Genomic DNA, 22,348 nt, shown 5'->3' on the forward strand with positions numbered 1-22,348 from the left:
GTCCAAAAAAAGTCTAAGTGCGCTATTATTCTTCCCCTAACAAGAATATGGAGAGGATGATGATGATAAAGATGCGTTGTCACTAGAGGAAATAAGAAAAATGATTGCAAAAATATTTAAAACATTTGAAAATTTCATGTTTCTTTCATTTAATTCAATAACAAAATAGTGCAATATCAAAACGTAGCGTTTATTCTCTCCAATGGCAATTTTTTTTTAAATCCGATTATCCGAATGGGTCCCGGTCCCCATTAATTCGGATAATTGGAGTTCTACTGTATATCCTACAGGTCATGCCGTCGTATGTTCCACACATTGTAACGAGCGTATATTATATGCGTGTTGACAGTGTCTGATGTGCGTTCTGTATTTTATCGTATGATACATAATAAGATACGTGTGACATGGAGTGTTATGTTCTATGCATGTGTAATGTATGTGTGTATGCGGTGTGCGGTATACTCACTCCAGGCGGGCGCGGGCACGATGAGGCCGGATATCATGTCGTCGGAGATGACGGGCGGGTCGGTGGGCGGCGGCGGACACACGAGCGAATCGATTATGTCGTCCGTGGCCGCGCGCATCGCGCCGCTCAGCTCCGGCGGCTCCGTGCGGGACGATCTACATGTGATATGGTACTTGCTTTTATGTTTTTTTATACGCTATTGGCAATGCATAATATGGGTGTACCCGTAATATGGGTGTTTTAAGCAAACCTCTTCGGGTGTACCTACATTGCTTATAGCAATTATTCATATAACTTTTTATTACAGAGCAAGACCTATGTAACGGATAAGCATTTATAATATGCTCCTAAAATTTTTTTTCTTTTATCGCAAAGCAATCATAGAGTTCACCTGATGTTAAGTGGTCACTCTTGGACATAAACACTATTAATATCGATGGTGTTACGGTTGCTTTGTCGGCTTATTAAATACTAATAATTATACTTGAAGCTAGTTGAAGTTTAGATTGTAATAAACTTGAAATTGATTATGCGATGCGAACTTTATTGAAAAAATTCCAATGGGTCTTTGTAATTATATACATTGACTTAATATAGAATTGTGAAGACTCTACAATTCCACTAACAAACAGATCTCTACAATTAAATCTGTAAATATTCTTTATAGTAACAATAGATAAGATCGATTTCAATATGAGAATGGTACTTGATCTGAATAAGAGTATCGTGAACTATAACTTTGAGATTCACTATAGATATAATATTTTGTTCTAATATTTAAGTAATAAATGCTAGTACAACACATAAAAAGATACATTATTGGAATATACATATGTGTTATTTAAAAATTACTGTAGATAAGAATATCAAAATGAAACCGAAAGCCGAAATAAATTGTGAAATAACTAAAATATTTTCACAGACAAGATATCCTAAATTTTGCCGATGATAATGGAAAATTATATCTTCGCAAATGTTAATGAATTTAAGTAATTAGCAATGAATTGGTCTATTATGGCGGTTACAGTTTGAATCATTTTCATATAAAATTATTTCTGAATTGTTTAAGCTTTCACGTTGTATTTAAAAGCGTAATAATAATATACTAATAATATAATTTTGATAGGTATATATGGATCCTACATACGTAAAACATATTTTATGCTGTTTTAATACAATACTATCCCGAAATAGAAAACAATAATTTAGAAAGTATTGATAAAAAGATAGATTACCAAGCTACCAACAAAATTATTTAAAGAACATCATTAATGAAGTTTCTGGTTATACAAAGGATATTGGACTAAAAAATTGTTCCAAAATACAATTTCTAAAATAAAAACCCGACCGTAGTTTTAATGAAATCAACAATATCAACTTTTACAGTTAGCGGTAACTAGGTAAACTATTATATTTCATGAAAAATTTAATATTTATAAAACAAAACGCCTCTAAATATAACACGGTCATTAATATTTTCAGTATTCTAAAGCCAAAAATTGCAACGTAACGCGTGTTGATTACCCAACGTGAATCGTAAAACACATTGTTTTCACAACAATACTTCGGCTATATTTATGGACAGACACGTATATGCGCTTCGACGGATGTCGGCTTTTAATGCAACCTAAAATTACTCCCTTCAGAGGTGCGGCAAATCACATAGATGATCATATGAATTCAAAGCGAGACGTAACTTTTGACAGCGAAACACGGAACAAAAGACGAAAGGGAAGGGTGCAAGCGTTTCAAAAGAAAATTTCAATATCTACGAGTCGGGCGCTCGAGATAAAACGGAAATTCTATAAGAGGAGCGCCGCCATCTAAACAATGCGCGATCGCGACAAACTCACTAAGATTAATAACAGTAATGTAACGTCCGCCACCTCGCTCCTCGAGAGACAAAGCGGGAGCAACAATACGCGGCGCTGGAGCCGATCGGGAATATAATTTTACAGCGACTTTAATACACTGCGACGCGACTACGCCGAGAGGCTCGATTGCGGCCGCTCACAGAGCGTGTGACGTGTGCCGACCCGCAGGGCTGCCCGCTCAGGGAACGGCGCCCCCAAACCATACTATATTATTGTAACCCATTCGAGGGCTCTGTACTTTATGTCGCGTTTCACGTGTCGTGTCACTCGAGCGGTTGTTTTACAATGTGCCGGAATTGGTTAGGGGGTGATCATATAGAAGCGGTGTATGGTGTACATGACGTGTAACACGTTATGTTCTCGTTAGCAGCCCTGAGGGGCGCGATGTAGGTCGGTCGGCTCAGTGAGCTGGTCGCGAGCGCGTAAAGGTCAGGCGCGGGGGGGGGGGGGGGGGGCGCTGAACGCCACACTTTAACTTCCGTTTCATTAGCTGTCGAGCGCCCGTTTTCCTGTTTCTATTATGGCCTGAATAAAGTGGCGCTAAGGATTTATTGAGGAAATTTTTATGAAATCTGTGCGAGAACACCTGTAGTAATGTATCTAAGGAAATTGTTCACTTATTTCACCTTTAGTGAATAAATAACATGAAGTTAATCAATGCTGTGTTTATTAGAACAGTATTAAAACCGAACAAAATCAGCAACAATAATTAATCACACATCGGTAAATTTAATTAAAATTTCCTCGGGCCAATCCAGAAATGAACAAAGATAAAAAGAGTGAGTTAGTTAGCAGTCAATAGAGCCGACTATTGTTTCGCATTAAAGTGAATGAATTACAAAAGATCGGGATGAATGACGTCAGTAGCGAGTAGATGCTAACGAATATGATTTGCGAAGCTCACTGATTAATGAGCGCTTAACTCGATTGCGCAGGAAGTTAATGAGAACGCATGAACATCTTAGCTCGCAGCTCGTACCTCATCATCATGACGAGCGACAGCTCCTCCTGCAGCACGCTCTCCAGGTACATCATGTCGAGGTCCGACACTATCGCTCCGTTGATCACCATTATTTCGTCACCTTTAATTATACCTGTCAAAATCAATTCTTATTGAATTATATATTTTTTATTCATTAAGTTTGGCGGTATTCGAATCCGCTTTCGCTTTATTTCAGTGACCATTTTCAAAAACAAATCGCGATGAACATCCTGGAAAGCGGAATTTCGATAATGTTCTGCGGTTTCGCGTAACATTGTATGCGCTGTAAATACATTTTGCGTTTGCGAATGATTATCAACGAATACATCGGTTTGCCAGCCAGCCGGCTAATTAATTAACTTTTGCTATAGATTCGAATAACATTTTAATATTCTGATATTTCTTAATCAAAATGTAATATGAAAATTTGGAAGCTTTTTAAATTTTAATCTAATAACTTTGATTAAAAACTGGAACTTGTTACCCAAATTAATATTTCAAAGTTTTACTTTGAATAATGGATTACATAATAAAATAAATAAGAATACTAGAAATTGATGACTTTAAATACATAATTACTAATTCCTAAATACCTGTTAACATTACTGCATTACCCACCATATTATCTAAACCACCCAAAAACATTTACCCATCACACGGCACATGGCACACCAAACTCCCAACATACTCACCATTCTGCATAGCAACGCTCTTATCCTCCACACGGCTCACATAGCAACACAGCTCGTCCTGTCTCTCCGCGTTCTCAATGAGCTCGGCCTCCACACTGAAGCCCCACATCTGGTCGAGCGTGGTGCGCTGCAGTTCGACTTGGTAGAGGATCTTAGCGCATACTTCCACTACTTCGTGGGTGTGCAACTGTTTGAGAAAAGATATAACGTCAACGTATGTTTTCGATACCTTCCGATTGAGAGCAATTACTCTAGTGGAGTAATCTATATTCTATACTAATGTTATAAAGCTGAAGAGTTTGTTTGTTTGTTTGAACGCGCTAATCTCAGGAACTACTGGTTAGATTTGAAAAATTATTTCGGTGTTAGATAGCCCATTTATCAAGCAAGGCTATAGGATATATTATATCATCACGCTAAGATCAACAGGAGTGGAGCACTGCGGGTCATACCGCAGGGCACAGCTAGTATACAATAAAAAAGATTCAGTTATTGAAGCTTGCTTAATCAAATTTTGATTTGAAATACACTTTCATCAACAGAAAACAAACTCTTTCATGAACGATATAGGTTATGTTCTTTTATTTTCTCGGTAATCCAGTTCAACCCGGACAAAGTTAGGCGGGCGGCTAGTTACATACAAACACTAAACAGGCGTTGAACAAAACTTATCCGATTATAACCTTTTTAAGTTTAATCTTCAATTTTCCACGGAAACACTATACATATTTATAACTTGCAAAAGAGTACATTAAATAGTAGCTTTCGCAAGCTCTCAAACTTTTTTTTACCACTCAGACTAATAGCTCTTGTCTAGATCGCAAAAAGTGAATTAAAATATGCTCTGTCAGATTCTACTTAGACGGATACTCGTTTGAAGATATCCTATTTACTTTTGATCATTGAATGGTCTGAGTGTCTGGACTGGAGAAGCTATTCGTTTGTAATATTGAAGTAACAAGACTTAATAAATCATCTCTATGTATTGTAACGATAAGTTGAGTTTCGAGCTTTTTAAATGTACGGAATGTTTTGTATTTCTGTTGTATTTAGTTTTGAAATGATTTCATCATTAATAACATCTGTTATTTTCAAGAATAATTATAATAATTTGCGAAGGTGCGTAAAGTACAAAGTAGATACCTAAGTTATTAATTAAATGCATGGCATAGTTATCAGGATAATATATTAGATTATCCGTAAACTATTTCCATTAGAGACGTGCAACAATGTGAATCAGGGAAGGTTGATAATCGATTTTCAGTAAAGATATAGCATATTTTATATTAATATATTATGCTGCAAATAATATAATGTTAGTTTAAATAAACGGTAGTTTTAACTCTTTATATTTTAGAATAATAATAAAAAAGAATGTATATTGTATAAATTTTTATATATTGCAGTCGAATCATTATGTGTTCCAAAATTAGAGGCAAGGTTTATATTTTTTTTATTCTTGTTGCATTGCAAAATATACCCGTGAGGAGAAATAAAGTCGCTGCAAAGTAATTCTACTTTGTCTTTTGAGTTTACTTCACCAAAGCACATGTGAGGTAACCTTGGTGAGATTTTTCGCTGCAGTTTCCAGATTTTCTATTATGCATACCTCTACATAAAACAAAAGTTTATAATGTATTGTTATCCCATTATTCTACTGTGAAATTTCGTTGTCTAAATTAATGTTCTTTTAGGAAAGTACTAACAAGAATATGTTCTTGAATATTTACATAAAATTTTTGATGTAATCGTAGGTATAACTAAAATGTAATTTAACACTGGGCCTTTGATTTCGATACCGTACCTACATTACACGCGTTATCGAGTGACAGACGTTGTCTGTGCCAATTTTTATTACTTACTTCGAAACTAAAAGTGCCTATTTATTCAATCAAATCATAATCAAATCCATTCAACGTCTTGTAGACGTGACAATGATACTGACAGTAAAGTACTTTCGAAATTATTTTGTGCACTAGCGTGGAAGAACTAGAGTCGAAAAAAAAGTTAAGTTAAATGCATTATGTATACATCTGTTTCGGGGGCGGTCCGAGTCGATAAGTATGAATCAATGTGATTTAGTATGCATAGTCTGAAATAGTGAAAATGTGGATTATTGGCATTACTGTAATAGCTGTGAATTACTCTATATCAGTGCTGCGGACTAATGTAGATAAGTGTGTTTTAATGTGGATTCTGTCCATTAGTAAGTATTGTCAGAATATACAGATACAACCAGTAGGGAAACTTCATACAAACATTCGAAATGGCTCACGCATAAGAATCGCAAGGTATATTATGACAACTGATAATATTGTATCTGTAATTGTGGTATTGGTGTGAGTCACTACACACAATCAATACTCACGTAAGTCTCAATAAGATCGGATCGGTGCGGCACGAAGTAGTTGTGGTCCTCCATATCGCGGCGCTTCTTCACTCGCACGAAGTGTTCGAGCGCGTTGAGCGAGCGGCGCGCGCACGCGGCGGCGAGGAACTCCTCCACCGTCATGCCCTCGCGCACGCCCACTGTGGCCGTCGTGCCCTCGGGGAGCGACACGCGCACTGCCGCTTCGCCCTCCTCGCGTGACATCTTATTTCATTGTATAATAGGTTAGGAAATAACCTAGAGTTTTGACGTGACAACATCTTATAATTCGATAAAGCCGGCTGCACGCACGAAAAAACATGACTCATGCGGCGTTACCTCGCTCTGACTCATCTGAGGCGTTCCATGTAAGGCTTGAAGTGCGAGCGAGAGCGCGGAACGAGCGACAAAGAAGCACAATCGGACGTTGTCACATTCAACTATCGTCAGTAAACCGACTTTACACACAACCAATTTTTTTAGTTTAAGTTTTATAACATTGTAATGCAAATATTACAAACTAATTATATATATAAATAAATAATAATAATAAATACTAATTTTATATTTCGTTTTATTGCATAAAATGTGTATAACTTTTGACAAGTTTTAACCCGTATGCCGCATTTACTCATTTGTACGAATAAAGAATATTTGAAAGTTTTACCCCTAATACCGCAATGAGCCTTTCGTGTTGATAAGACGAATACACATGCATATTTTACTGATTTTACCGCATTGCCGCAATAATATTCGTAATTTGCCTCGTCATTCGCTTCGCTATTCGCACGATGTGTATACTGTATATGCGGCATACAGACCACAATAAAACCGAAAGAGTAGAAGGAATTCGATTGCCGACGGATGACGGGTGGTCGAGCGGTCAGGCGTTGCGGTGAAAAGAATTTCGTGTCATGATCAAATTTTTTCTTCTCTTTGAGGTAATTCATAAAGGTAGGAGGTATCAACTCTGTATACCTACCTGTACCTACACGATGCTACGTAATGTAGGATGAAAACCAAATAAATGGTTTTCGAAAATATATTAACATTTGTTTCTCTGCCAATACCTATTTACATATTTATTTTCGGTTATTATTAGTCGATCGTTTACTGCGATCAATGTAAATTACTCACAATATTTAAATAATTCAACCAATTTAAAAAGTAATTTTCTTCATTTCTATAGCATGAATAAATATGAGGACGGATTCGGTTTTTATCTTTTAATATTTGTACATCCGCTACGACAGAATTCCAATACCAGGTCATTAGTCATGGATATTAAAACCGAGCCCCTGAAAATCCCTCAAGCGACAATAATCTACAGAAATGCCTATTGTTTCATTTCATGTTATTTTTACATAAATTTTCTTATAATTGTTACAGAAAATAATAAGTAATTTATCTTCAAAATAATAACTCTAATATATATTCCAATTTGGTTGATTAAATAATATCTATTTTTATTATGAATGATACCAAAATGCTGTTAAATATTAGTTACCTATTTGTCGGTGATTTTTCGTAAGAAATATAACAATTATAAATAAACACCTATAATCTTCTTTTAAGTGATAATATATCTTTGTCGTTACTACACAATAATATAATCGAGATGTAGTATTTCAAATTACGGGACGGTTACTGGGTATCGAATTATCTAACATAAGCAGATTAAAGTTCCGACGGTATCGGATTTACCTGCAAAAAATTCTGCAAAAGGATAATAAGAAATCTCCCGTTATTCTGACGTCGAGAAGCGAAAATAGGAATATTTTCAACTTTTCAAGTCCATTTTTTAATCTAGCATGTTTGTGTTAGCGAAGCGTGATGCCCGGTTACCGGAATAATTTTATTTTTCAGGATTATGTTCGGCCCATATTTTCTACATCAGCTTTACATTTTTATCCGATTAAACGTACCTTTTAAAATACGTTTTTGTTTTTAAGGTACGTCCATATTAATTACTAACAATCTATAATAATTGAAAAATATTTATTTATTTATTTATTTAATCATTTATTGTACCACACCATTTAATATTATAATGTACAGTATAATATATATCTGTTTGGATGCGAAGTACAAAAGGTGACCTTATCGCTTAAAAGCGATTTCTTCCAGGCCACCTAAGGTAGAGGATAGATATATAATACATATAATTAATGGAACGCGGGTGGCTGAAAAAGTAAAAGAGAAAAGAAAAAAAAATGTATATATTATTATGAGTTAAAAATAAAATAGGAAGTAATATAATATATTACATAATATTATTATGTTATAGAGAAACCTGTATTAATCATAATAGAATACAATAAAGTACTTAACTATAATATAAATAAATACAATATTTAATAAAATATATAATAAATAAATAAAGTATATAAATATAAATAAATAAAATAAATAGTTACAGTTAATATCCAGGAAATGCTATATTTAAAAAATGCTGGTGTAAAAGATTTTTAAAGGACTTAAGAGAGGAAGCTCGTCTTACAGCTAATGGCAAAGAATTCCAAAGTCTGACAGCGGTTACAGCAAAGGAATTTCCGAAGTAACTAGTTTGGTGGGAAGGAAAACTAAGGATTAGGTTATCAACAGAGCGAAGGGAGTAACTATCAAAAATACCCCGTTCGTTACTATTAAAATCATTTCAGTTTAAACAATTCCTGAATGACTCATAAAGAAAATTAACATTTATAAAAGTAGAACAAACAAAAACTCGACAGTTCGAGTAGACAAGCGTGCAAAATTTAAATTAATATTTTCAATTTATCTGCAAATACACTACGACTTCAATTGGAAAAAAGAAACCCTCCTGATGCAAACTGGCGTATCCGAGAATAAAAAGTTATATGTTTCGACTAAGGTTTCGAAACACTACGAGCGTAATGTAGGTTTTGCAGCTTTTGCTACAATAGTTTTCCAGCATCGACGTAAGGGTGTAGGAATAGACTGTTCATAAATTTTATAATCTAGAAATAAATATGTAAGTTAATATTTGTCCGCTAGAAAAACTTGTAAGTTTTGAATCGATTAAGCTTAATTAATGTTGACATAACCTGCTTACATTTTTTTTTTTTTTTCTTATCGTGAAATAGCTATGGAATAGAGTGGTCATTGATCGAAGATAGAAAGCTATCACCATCTTAAGTTAACCCGTTTCCTTTCTTCACTTTACCCAGTCCATTCCTTTATTATGTTATCAATCATATCCCCTTATAACCTAAAAAAAAACATAGGACCTGATGATTGCGTACCATCAGGAAACCACGAGCACGGTTGCACAGTCTATACTATATTACTATCCTGCATGTGCGCTCATCACCTAGAGTGAGAAACACCACCGCGGTTGCTCGCTCTATAGCACTTCACGGAACGGCTACCACAAGTTATCTGGCTACTACAAGGACCATTGAGATATACATATGGAGACGACACCGCCTACATCACTTATGTTCCGCTCAACATACGCCATATGGCGTAACTGCACGCTCATTTTTTATTTGTTTTAAAGTGAAACGCATCAAATATGCCTTCGTGTGTGTTACGATATTGCACAAATAATACAAATAATACAGAAAAGTGCAAAGGAATAACTTTTATCGGTAAGTAAAATCATGAAAAAAATGCAAAAAAAATGGCGCACAGATTTTGTTCGTGGTGTCTCCTCCATACGTAGTAATATTATCTCAATGACAAGGACTAGCTTTTACTAACCTGCATGGAACGGCGACTGGAGCCGGAGTTAGACCGCGAGAGGTTGGGCGCGCGCCGCTTGGTGGCCCCTCTGCCCGCCAGCAAGTTGTTCAGCAGCGACGGCGAGCGCGCGCAGATGAACGCGTGGAACGACGACACCGTGAACACGCCCAGCTTGTTCAGCGTGCTCTTCGTGCCGCGCGACACGTGCGTCAGCAGCGACTGCGGACATGCCACCCTTGTACACCACTACACTATTTTACGTATTTTTGAAGTGAAAACTTCTTTAGCGGCGTTGAGCACTTTTTCTGTAATGGGTATAAAATCTTAAACTCGCGTCAGGACACGTGACCTGATCGAAAAAGCGTAAGACGGATACCATTCCAAAATATCAAACATGCTCAACGTTAATAATCAAGTTTTCACTTCTACCGGCACTCCCGGAGTGCAACCCGTCTTTTTTTTTGTGGTGTCTCTCGATGTTAGCCAGAAGGGCTTCTACATCTTAACGCGGACGCGGCTTTACGTAAATTTAACAGCTATGTTATATGCCAACTTCTTAAGTCAGTCGATTGTTTCCTGATCAAGAATTCAGATTCAGAATTCCTTGGGAATACCGCAAACGTATCGAACGTTAAATTATAAGAATGTGAATATTATGTATGTAAGTAGATAATTCAGTTGCTGAATCCGGATACCTGATCAGGAAACCTGATCGGAAACCGAATATGTGTGGCCAGCTATGTGTATTAAGGGTAGGGAAGTCTTATTAAAATTGGTTCAATCGTATCTATAATACTGTACGGCCGCGGGGTGTACGCTCTTAATGTCCATTCTGGCAAATTGAAGCTAAAAAAACGATTTAATCATAAACTATTCAATCTTTATATTTTTATTAAAATCAAGAGCTATAAAACTGCATAGTTATCCTTACAAGTTGAACGAACCCAAATCATGTTAATATCAGGATTGTAAAGCCAATTATAAAGGTCTGAAAGTATCAAAGCGTTTTACTAGAAATTCCAGGATTGAGGCTAAAACTCTGCTCATTTGCTAACAAATGTAGCTCTTCAATTCTTACGGACGCGATGCTTTTAATAAGACTTTTGTGACTTGTTGGTTGTTGTTTTGATAATAATGTGTGAAGACAAAATATTGCATTTATATCGTAATCAAAACTTTCACCCGCACAAATTGTATGTTTTAGCATATTTGATTCCTTTTGAGGATACTCGTCCCGATTATTGAAAAGCTATTTTTGGGGTGACATGAACAGATATCCGTTGGACATTCGGCCGATGGATTTGTCAATTTGGCCACTGAAGTCGACATATTGAATTCTCTCTGTCAGCTTCGTTCCATAATGGATTTTGAAAGGATGACCCGTATTATTAGGAAAGGTATTATTTAAAATTTGAGATTTCTCATGAAAATCTCTCACAACCTCATATATTTTAATTATTTAAAGTACAAATCAATATTCTCATTAATCACAGTTCCGCAGAATACATCGTAACGCACCAATAATTTATACGACTAATGAAAGACAAATTGGATATAGCGTAAAAATTTGATTGCTGGTACAATCCATTATGAATAAAACACCAACGTAATTATAAAAGTAGTACGATGTTGAACATAATATTTTATATTATTGTACCAATACTGGTGGTTTTGTATTCAAGTGGGACAGTGTATCCATCTACTTAGCAAGAGTTAATAATAAATTAAGCTGTAAGGTGTCATATAAGCGAGATAGGGTCATCAGTTTCATCCTCGAGGGAATATAAAATGACTAAGGAATTTCAAGTTAACTTTATACCTGTAGTACACAAATAATAAATCTTTTGGTTATTCAGGTGACCTTTCAGTGAAATACAATAACGCTATTCATGTACCAAACGATATTACCGCTAAATAGGATATTAGGAACATGATGCCACAAATGATGCTTATTCAGATCAATACACATTAAACGATTAGGTCGCGTTTTGGTCACATACGCTTTGATCTCTCTATGGTTATAATGACACAATTATTAGCGAAAGGTATTCATTTGGTATTCATCATACATTATATAAATTATGAAACAATTTGCGCTGTAAAATCATAAATGATTATCCACTTACACAATCATCATCCTAATTTAAAAGAAAAGATAAAAAAATAAAACGAAAAATGTACATTAAGCTTGTATAAATATATATTTACCTTAGGATTGGGAAGTTCGCCGCTTTGCAAGCTGGCCATATAACATCGCAGGCGGAATTGTTCGCAGTGCAGTCGTTCAAGATTCTCCTCCCATTGTAACATTTGCACCGCCAACTGAGCTCTCGTTTCCGGGTCAGATACGACCGACTGTTGCAGGTCTGCCATGTGTTTCAATTTGTGGTCCTATATACATTTATATCTCTTATATACCGTAGTAAATACTTAACAATACAATGTTTCTGGATCTATTTCATATTTACAGTAATGCCAACACAAAAACGAATAAAATTCTCGAACGAATAAACGCTATAAGTCAAGGAAGGCACTAAAGCATACTTTTCAAGGAAAAGGTTAAATAGGAAGAGCTATAAATCGCACGTATTTGCGCGAATGTGCGATAAAACGTATAAGTATGATGGTACTATACTTCGCCGTATTCAACTTCCTGTGGTTGATACAGTTCTGGCAATTTATAGCCTTTATATTAATTCAATATTGGTTATCATAACATAAAAACGCGCAGATGCCTGTTATGTTTGATTTATGTAGTGGTATTATATTATAGGCATAGGAAATGAAGTCTGTAGATATTTTGTGTTTGTGATTATTCGATCGACTTAGAAAAGGATTAAAAACGCTACGTTGTAACAAGGTATGAGAGAAACTGAGATATAAATATTATAATTTGAAGTACAGGAGCGGTTTCCAAAGTTTACTAGGGCACAAGGTACGCCATGAATATTAATGGCCGCGTGTCACCTGCCAGCGATCAAAAACATAATCTTAAAATGTTGTCACGCCATCAATGTCAAGACTTTTACATTGTTATGGCATTAAAAGTTTTGCGAGTAACGCGAATTAATGAATGTTAAAATTTAATGTAACGTGAGCGCTTTATTTTATTACATTTCAGTGGAACGTTTCGAGTGTGCAATGAGCATTAATTACGAGTCGTTAGATGGTTACGAGGGAAAAACGACGAGATGTTGTTATTTAAGTATGCGAACCCTTATTTACACAATTTAGTGGAACTCAAAGCATATTTGCCTGCGGTGATTGTTAGAGGTTGCAAAGGCTTAAGTGGCGGTCGCATAGTGCGGGCGGCGGGCGCGATCTCCGCACGGAACATTGCAAACCACATTATGTCTATGACTTAAACTATTGCAAGCTGTTTCATGTGAATGTGTTGCATTATTACGTGTCGTGTTGTTCCAGTTTAATTCTGTTTGTGAGGATCAACAAAAGTTATAGATTGCTAGAGATTTTATTCTACGAGAATATAAATAAAGCCTTGATAATTTAGTAGTATTTTTATAGATTTCTGTTTTGTTCTGTTTACCTTATCTGTCAGTATAAATGATAGTTAAATAATGTCAAATTTTCATTCATTTTCCGTAAAACTTTTATTTTAATTAATTTAGAGCAAAGCATTAGCATTAAGTTTTTTCCACTAATAAGTTATTAGGTCTACGTTTTCGGAACGCATTACAATAAATATAAAAATACACATTCACATACACAGTTTTAACAGAGTCATTATTACATGGTGCGCTTTTTAGTAAAACGATGCTATTTTATAAAACCTTAAGCGTTTTAACAGCAGCAATATTGAAAAATAGGTACACTTTGCCAAATACTGTATATGAATGTAAGCTCAATCAACAATAGTTTTCGAAAGTAGTTAGAGATTCATGTCAGTCAAACAATACTTCTGTCGGTTCAGACCGAAGCTTTGTGCACTTAGGGTCGAGTCTCGCATAATTACTCCGTATCTGCATTGTGCTCAACACTATTCTGTTTTGCAAAACCGGACTAAAACCGTCTAATGCACAATGATTTCATTAATTATTCAAAGCGACGTCTATTTCAGAGGTATATACGAGTATATACGAGCTGCACGTTGTGAATGCGATATTTATCCGCGTAAAGTAAAGTACGTACCGATTCAATGGCTTTTTCGAGACGGTAAATTTCCTCCTGAAGTAGGTGCAGCGTTCCGGTCTTGCCGCGGTGTCGCGCGAACGCCGCGGCGCATGCACTATGTATGCTATTCACCCAGTTTTCGAGCTCCACCTTGGAAAATACAATAAAACTCATAACAGTGTTTTTCTTGCACTTCAACTTTTATGACGCATTTTTGAGATCATATTTCACGCACCTGACACGGCGCCTGGAACAGATACGCATCGCCGAAAGCGGTGCTCAGGCAGAATATGTAATCTCGTTTGGGATGCTCGGGTATCGGCTGCATGATAGCGCCGTCCACGATGATGAGATGCTTGGGCGCGGCCTCCACCGAGCGGCCCTCGCGCGAGTCGCACGGGTAGAACAGCAACGTCGTCCCCTTCAGGCAAACCCAATATCCCTTCCAGCCGCGCTTCCTCGCCAGCTCTATTTGATGTTTCTTACGAAGCAACCACTTCTTGACGCTCAAGAATCTAGACGATGTCAAATAGGAAAATACACAGAATTACTTTAAATTGTCATAATACGGGTTGTCTATTATGACCGAACTAAATAGCGATCGATCATCGACGCAAATAATCGTTACTCATGGTTGATGTGTTATCGAAATTTAATCACGGTGATTACATCGTACATTTGGAAATTGCGAGTAAGTATTTATAGTTTCAGAGCATCAATTTAACCAGAAATAATGATTAGTCCGATTGAAAGCCGGGAATGAGTTTTCAATTGTCAATTTTCAAATATCGCTAAATGTTTGTATTTGTTTCAAATTAATTGCTCATTTTACTTTTATTATACTTTTTATTTTTAACGAATAATCACAATTTGTATTTAAGCGTTATTTAACAAGGAAGGTTCGTGAACTCCAAAAATTTTATACTCGTTTAAATCGCTTAATCGGATTTGAATACATTAATTAAATTCATTTCACGTTTTCATATTTAAAAGTTTCTAAAGATAGATGACCCAAAGTAAAAATATTAAAGAACCGACGGATATTATCCCAGAAATAACATCCTGTCTCTATACTTTGGGCGTAGCGTTAAAGGAACATTGAATGGGTCACGGCTAAGATTTCCCTCCGGTCATTTGGGATTCATGGAACAGGAATTGTAGCCTTAAGAAATATAAAGGATGCTGTAGGCTCTAAGAAACTCGTCAACTCTTTACGACGTCACTTTCTTTTGTTGGTTTTATCCTTCCCTCCTACCGCAATAATTTTAAAGTTACGCAACACAGGTACTTAACGACACACTCTTTATTCAATGATGTCTTTAAGATATCAAAAATAATAGTTTTATATTGAAAGTCACTTGTTTCAATTGAAATACGGGCATTCATACTCTTTAGGAAAGTTTTGAATCAGATAAGAACATAGGACTTACCCTGCTTTTCTAACAGCACCAGTGCAATTAAATGAAGCTGCCGCAGCTCCAGTTTGTTTGCCTTTATACGGTGAATTCATTGCGCTCTCTCCGGGATCTTCTTCATCAGATACCGCTGTTGTCAACGACATGCGATCGTCGTCCGATATCTATGTTTCAAATTAGAAACAGCATTAACAAAAAAGATATAAATAAAGATTTAGTTTAATATTATTCCTAATAATTTTCATGTTAAAAATACTACATTTATTTTAGACTTTTGTCTATATTATACAAAAATTGAAAGGAAAATAAAACTATTAATGCGCAATCCAAATAAAGGCACTGCGTATTCCTTAAGTTTTTTTTCATGTCTTTAAACGAAATACGCTGTACTTGAGGAACCGTATAACTGCAAATCTTAGTTTTCACAGTCCTTAAAGGATTTAATTTTAATCTTGTTGACAAAATGTTTTGGAACGTTTCCGAGAAATCAACGCTATTAGAGCTTGTTATATGAACTAAACTGATATTACTAAATACTAAGAGTGCTAATCGGAATTACATATAAAATAAATTAAGATGAAATGAAACATAAGAAGATCCGCATTTAGGTGTAGCATACTACAAAGTTCTTTCTTAATAATCTAAATGAATTTTTTATATTTTACTGGTGCCGTCAACACGCCTCAAAGAAAATTACATTCACTGTTAAAAGAAAGAAATTTAGCCCAACCTTCCGTGAATACGTACTTGGGCATAATTTTTAATGTTGTAAGTTGCCAAGACGGCAAGCTATACCTACGTTTATGTATTCTGGCTGTGTACCACGGTGTAAAGCAATTTACCGCCAGTCCTGCCCTCATTTCTAGGACTTTAAATTGTTACCTTGTTGGTATGTATGGACAACGAAACTGTTTTATAAGTACGGTTTAATTTAAGCTTATTGATAAATCCAATTCATTTAGGAAAAAAGTTTTCAAGAATAAAAACATGTTCGACGCTGAGCGTTACAGTCAGATGAAATAAGAAATTCCACTGGATCCTACTTGGAAATGATAAATTACGCGAAGAATTTCTTTCCGTTATTGATTTAATAGAGATTATCTTTAGAACTTTCAAAAGCAATAAATTATTATTAAAAATAATAAGAATATATTGCTTTGAAGCGCATGCGGGCCACGGCAGGGTGCACTCGGCTCGATGGCCCTTGACGCCGCCACCGGCGCTCTCGCCTCTTTTCTCTTAAAAATATGTACATCATATAATAAAATTTGATATGTAATGGAGCATAGTCTCCGTGATAGCACAAAAGAATGAATATGGGACAGAAGATAGCGTCCATACAAAAAAAATGAGGGAAAATTTTAAAAACCAAAATGAACATTAAACACAAGGCAGAAAAAATACAATTCTTGAATGATAACGATGTTACAAATTCATTAAAACAATTGAATTGTAATCAGCTTTAGTAAAGTGCTTAGTTACCTTATCGTATTGTATTAATTATATAGCAATTTAAATCTTATTAAACTTTAAAGAGAAGACCAGTGCAAAGAGGTATTAAATTTAGTTTAAATTAATCGCCGCTCGGCATCTCAAAGTCTCGGTAAGTTATAACCACAACTACATAATGGTATACTTATTTATACTTCACTCGTTCCACAAGAGGTAGTTTCGAAACTTTTACTTAACATAATATTATAGTTTATCATATTATACTCGAAAATCTAAACCTGGCTTTAGAAGCGTACGAATAAAATAAATAATGCAAGCGCCGAGTTTCGTTGTTTAGTAATTTGGCTCGAAATTAGTAATGACATTTATTAATGATTGCTTTAATTCGGAGCCGATTATTCAATTTAATAAACATATAAACATTGTATTCAGCAGGTGACAGAAGTGTTCGAAAGTTAAAAAAATATATATATTTTATCTTTTATGTAGAGCTTGAATTCGTCGCTAGTAACATAATACAATTTTTGACACGATTCTTATGTAACTTAAATGTAGCAAATGTGTAAAAAATTAAACCAAGCTGCTAAGCTTCGTTGCTGCAGTGCAGTTATTGCCCGTAATAGTCACAAATATTAAAAACTGAAACTATCCTAAAAGATTAATGCTAAACGTGAATTTGTTCTCGAAGAATAGTCATTTAATGCAAATTGAGACACTTCTGCATTGCCACAGAGTGGAAATATAAAAGGCCTCATTAGTAAAAAGGGAAATTGCAGCTTCTCACGGTGAAACCTAGAATAAGGTCACCGTTCGCTATATTCATAGATTTATCATGATTTATGTTTAGCTGCAAAAATAAACGCAACAGAAAACCTCAAACCAGTAGTTGTTCCAACAATGGAAATGTTCAATTGTTTAGATAGTTTCCGTTTGGAATGGTAAAAGCGTGGTGTATACAAGAATACAACAGGTTCCATTTATTAATATACATTTTTCGCAGTTTTTAGCATATATTTGTGCAAATAATATGGATATTGCGGTATCGTATATAGGTTATTCTACGATTGTTACAAAATTTGCATTGTTGAGTGTATAAACGATTCAGGTGTTCGTAATCCAATATCCCGATAGTATTAAAGTTATAGGCAGTAGTAGTAGGTCAGAGCATAATATCCTAAATATTTAACAATCACATAAATTTAAAGCACACTTATAATAGTTTATTCGTTGTGATCCAACAAAAGCATCTACGAATATCGTAGCTCTTCGTAGAAGTGATATTCGTAGGTCTATACCTACGTGTAATTGCTTATAATAAATTATTTTCATACGTTAGAGCTTAAATATTCAAATTGAGGTCCTTACCTTTGTCAAAAAAGTTTCATTGCATGTTTGTGCAGTACCCTTCCAGTGATAATGTCTAAAGCGGACATTGCCTAGTAATTTAGCGCCCTGTAGTATTGAAACTTCGTATACAATACGCCGAATATTCAGGACATCTGTACGTTTTTTGTATTTATTCAGTTTCCGTCGACGAACTATTCGCTCATCGGGCTCTGAATATTCTCCGGTACTTGTGAGTCCCTCCTCGGCAGCCCATGCACTCAATACGCTTTCAATAAAACTAAATAACTGTTGCACGTTCGGTTCTAATTTACTTGGAATATAAAGGTATGGAGACACAGTTTTTTTCGGCACAATAGCTTTTTCTTCTGGCTCATCTTCAGGAGGCGGAGCTACGTCGTGATAAGGGCACGTGTGGGTTTTGTGATGATGATGATGGTGATGGTGGTGATGATGGTGCTTTAATTTGCGTTTAGTTTCTTTCGAAGCCGATTCGCTGCCGCCTTCTCCCTTTTCTCCGGTTTCCCCACCACTCGAGTGTGAATCACCGCTTCTTTCCCTGCGTGGTTTTGGACGACCGTTCGAAGTGAGGGCCGCTAATGTACCTGAAGCTAAACAGCAATGATGGGCGACACAGCAAAAGCGCGCGTCACCCTTCTCTACTCCCGTGTGAGCTTTGTGGCAAAACGATATATCTGGTATTCTCGCCCCCAAAGCCGCCAAGTGAGCCCGATCGGCGCATACTTGCATAAGAAGGTTTTCACCAAAATGCACAGTCTTGTGGCGACGGCGACGCAAGTGCATCACGGTACCGCTCCCGGAGAGGGAAGCCGGTGCGGAGGCCGACGTGGGCTTGCCGCGGTGCTCCGGCGCACGCACACATCGAGGCGGCGGCGCGCGGTGCGTCTCCACCATCATTGGCGAGGTGCGGCGTCAGCGGCCGGGTCGCGAGCGTCACCTCATTACGTCTCCTTCCTTCGCTTTTGTTATGCTTTGTTATGCTATTTATATTATGTTCTTCGTATCCATTTTATTTGAGAAATAAAAACTTAGTTTAAGTCATTTTCACGTTTTTACTTATTCTTGATTTTAGGAATGTTCTTCAATTAGTATTAATTCAATTCACCCTTTAATTATTATTAAAAGTTGAGTTATTAGTACAAACGAAATGTAGTATGTTTAATATAGTAATAATTGTCCATATTGAAAAACGATAAATTATTTTCATTGCTTCGACGTTCATTATAACCGCATTCATATTATGAATTATAAAAATAACAACCAATATTTATTAAATTGTATCTTATACTCCATATGTACAACGTTGTTATATCCATTATTTTTATGGGTTAAATAACATGTCCTTCCAGAAATGAGAAACTATTTTTTATTTTTACGAGTTATCATGATGTATATTGCTGCTCGTAAGCGTCAGAGGGCAGACACATTGCGTTAAAATATTTCATAATGTCAGTTGATGTCAGTGGATTTCTGCTATTTGTGTTTTATATAATACTAGTGGTCCGCCCCGGCTTCGCCCGTGGTACATATTTCGCAATAAAAGGAAGCCTATGTCCTTTCTCGGGTATCAAAATATCTCCATACCAAATTTCATGCAAATTGGTTTAGTAGTTTAGGCGTGATTGAGTAACAGACAGACAGACAGAGTTACTTTCGCATTTATAACATTAGTATGGATATACGTATATTCTTCTTACGTATTACAAATGTAAGCGGAGTGCTAATGAAGCTTTCTAGACAAAGACGGGGGAATGATAAAATTTAATGTATAGTAGAGCCATTTTAATAGGCAACATTTGACAGTTCAACAAAATTCAACAATGTAACCTAGTAACGACGACATTGAATAACATGATATTTCGTTTTGTTAGAACTGCACATTTGCTTAACTTTTTTCAAATACGATTACATATTTATAACAATAATGACCGATACAAGTAATTTTTAGATTTCATTTTACTGATAAACCATTCTAAACATAATAAACAATTTCTGAATTAAAGAACTGACGTCGCTACAATTTTGTGTCAATAAACCTTTTTTCTTTTTAAATACCAGAGACGTTACTCTAAAAATCGAAATCTGACATCTAGAATCGAATGCATTGATTACTTCTGAATAAAAATCATCTTATATTAATAAATGTGTTTCAAGTTCGATTGACAAATGTTTCAAGTCAGTATCGATTAATTCACTTTAATCGATGTTTTTAAGCAGGTTACCTCTCTTCAAAGATAAAATTGATAGACGTCAAATGTTGCCTATTAAATTGGCTCAACTATAGCTATATCAAAATAATATAATAAAATCACATTAAATGCAACGAAATCCCGGTTAAAATAAAATTTTAGTTTTGGGTACAAGATATAAAATATTTTATTTGTGTATTTTTAAATAAAATAGAATTATTATTTTTTTGAACAAGAAATAAAATTAAAACTTATCATTTATAATATGATGAATGTTGTGAAATGTTTGCTGTTGTTATGGAGAATCATTAAATTTATGAATTTATATTTTTTACATTTTAATTACGCTAAGAGCTAGTAAATCCCTGAGGGGTGAGTTGGGACGCATCGTGGTAAAGTGTCATCACATTTGGACTCACCAAGTTGGCGCAGCGGATAGCATGATTACTCAAAATATATCTCGAGTATACGGCATAATATACGTAATATATACCTTTTAAATAGAACTTCAAAATCTCATAATATTTTTAATCCTAAAAATTATATTTCTTCTACTTATACTACTGATAGAACGTTGAAAACAATTTAATTATTCGAAACACTTTAATAAATACCTAATGGATCAATTTTACTAAATTTTTGTATTTAAATATCTATTAATATCTACAATGTGAACTTTTTTAATATGACCTTTTTTAATAATTTATAAGTTAATTTTTTAAGTTCTAAATCTATTTTACCTTTAAAGATAATCGTTTTGAAGATAGTATAATTTATCGGCTTATAATTGCATAGATGTTACATTTACCGATTTTGAATTTAAATCAGTAAATATAATTATTATAAGAAATTGTATAAATAAATAAAAGACATAATTTTAATACATTTCGTTGTCCAATTATACCTAATTATACCTAACCAAATTATTAAGGTTTCAAAAAAGAAGTACCACTTACGTACCAATCTGATCATTAATTCTGTCTTTGTATATTTAGGCTCGTATCATTGGTTTAATAGAAAAGGTACAGTCCGCATTTCTTTACCTATCTCTTATTTTACATTAACAAATAATAAAATTAATTGGTATTTGTTTTATTGTTTTACAATTCCATCTATATTTTACTTAGATTGAATTATTAAACGTGTATAACATATTTATAAATTAAATAATTAAACGAGTAAGCAATAAGAAAAATGTTTATCAACTTTGTAGATATTTAAATAGAAGGTAGCGTCCTGCATTGCGCCAAATATCCATTGGTTTTAGTTCTATTTGTTCTCCACATAAATATAAGGGAATAGCCATGGACAATTTCAAATGAGTGTACAATGTATTTGCTTTCCTTAAATTTGGTGAATTGAACTTATCGATGTGTTTTTCAAATTTAAAACCAGAATAAAAACATAAAATAATTGTACTAATAACTCAACTCGATTATCCCTTGTCTTTTGATAAGCGGGCAGTTATGAATGATTAAAACAATTTTTGATGAAACGATAAACCTGTTCAGATGACGTCTATCACCGCGAGTAAAGGCGTAGGTACACATCACTTTAGCACATGTACTACGATAAAGCCCAATCCATAGTATCAATTATAATAGGCATCGGTATAAGTTAAAGCCGCGGTCGAATGTTTTTTTCAGTTCATAAATAAATAACTTTATGAGTTACATAATCGAGCACCGGTAACACAGAATTGCTCCAAC

The 22,348-nt window shown here is 35.0% G+C and overlaps 1 protein-coding gene across 1 annotated transcript in view; it reads right to left on the reverse strand.

Moving 5' to 3' along the window:
- Positions 1 to 22,348, reverse strand: part of sif (guanine nucleotide exchange factor still life) — a 78,667-nt gene that overhangs the window by 14,321 nt on the left and 41,998 nt on the right. Inside the window, exons 20-28 of the mRNA XM_090107613.1 lie at positions 15,649 to 15,797; positions 14,454 to 14,733; positions 14,237 to 14,368; positions 12,296 to 12,478; positions 10,106 to 10,306; positions 6,383 to 6,607; positions 4,015 to 4,201; positions 3,320 to 3,434; positions 467 to 621 (exon numbers count right to left, since the gene is read on the reverse strand). Of these exons, the coding sequence (XP_089963739.1) occupies positions 467 to 621; positions 3,320 to 3,434; positions 4,015 to 4,201; positions 6,383 to 6,607; positions 10,106 to 10,306; positions 12,296 to 12,478; positions 14,237 to 14,368; positions 14,454 to 14,733; positions 15,649 to 15,797 (1,627 nt within the window). The remainder of the gene's footprint in view (positions 1 to 466; positions 622 to 3,319; positions 3,435 to 4,014; positions 4,202 to 6,382; positions 6,608 to 10,105; positions 10,307 to 12,295; positions 12,479 to 14,236; positions 14,369 to 14,453; positions 14,734 to 15,648; positions 15,798 to 22,348) is intronic.

The sequence above is a fragment of the Colias eurytheme genome, chromosome 11 (genome assembly GCF_061535395.1).
Source record: "Colias eurytheme isolate Ceu_HAF_F1 chromosome 11, ilColEury1 Martin Lab GWU primary, whole genome shotgun sequence".
NCBI lineage: Eukaryota > Metazoa > Arthropoda > Insecta > Lepidoptera > Pieridae > Colias > Colias eurytheme.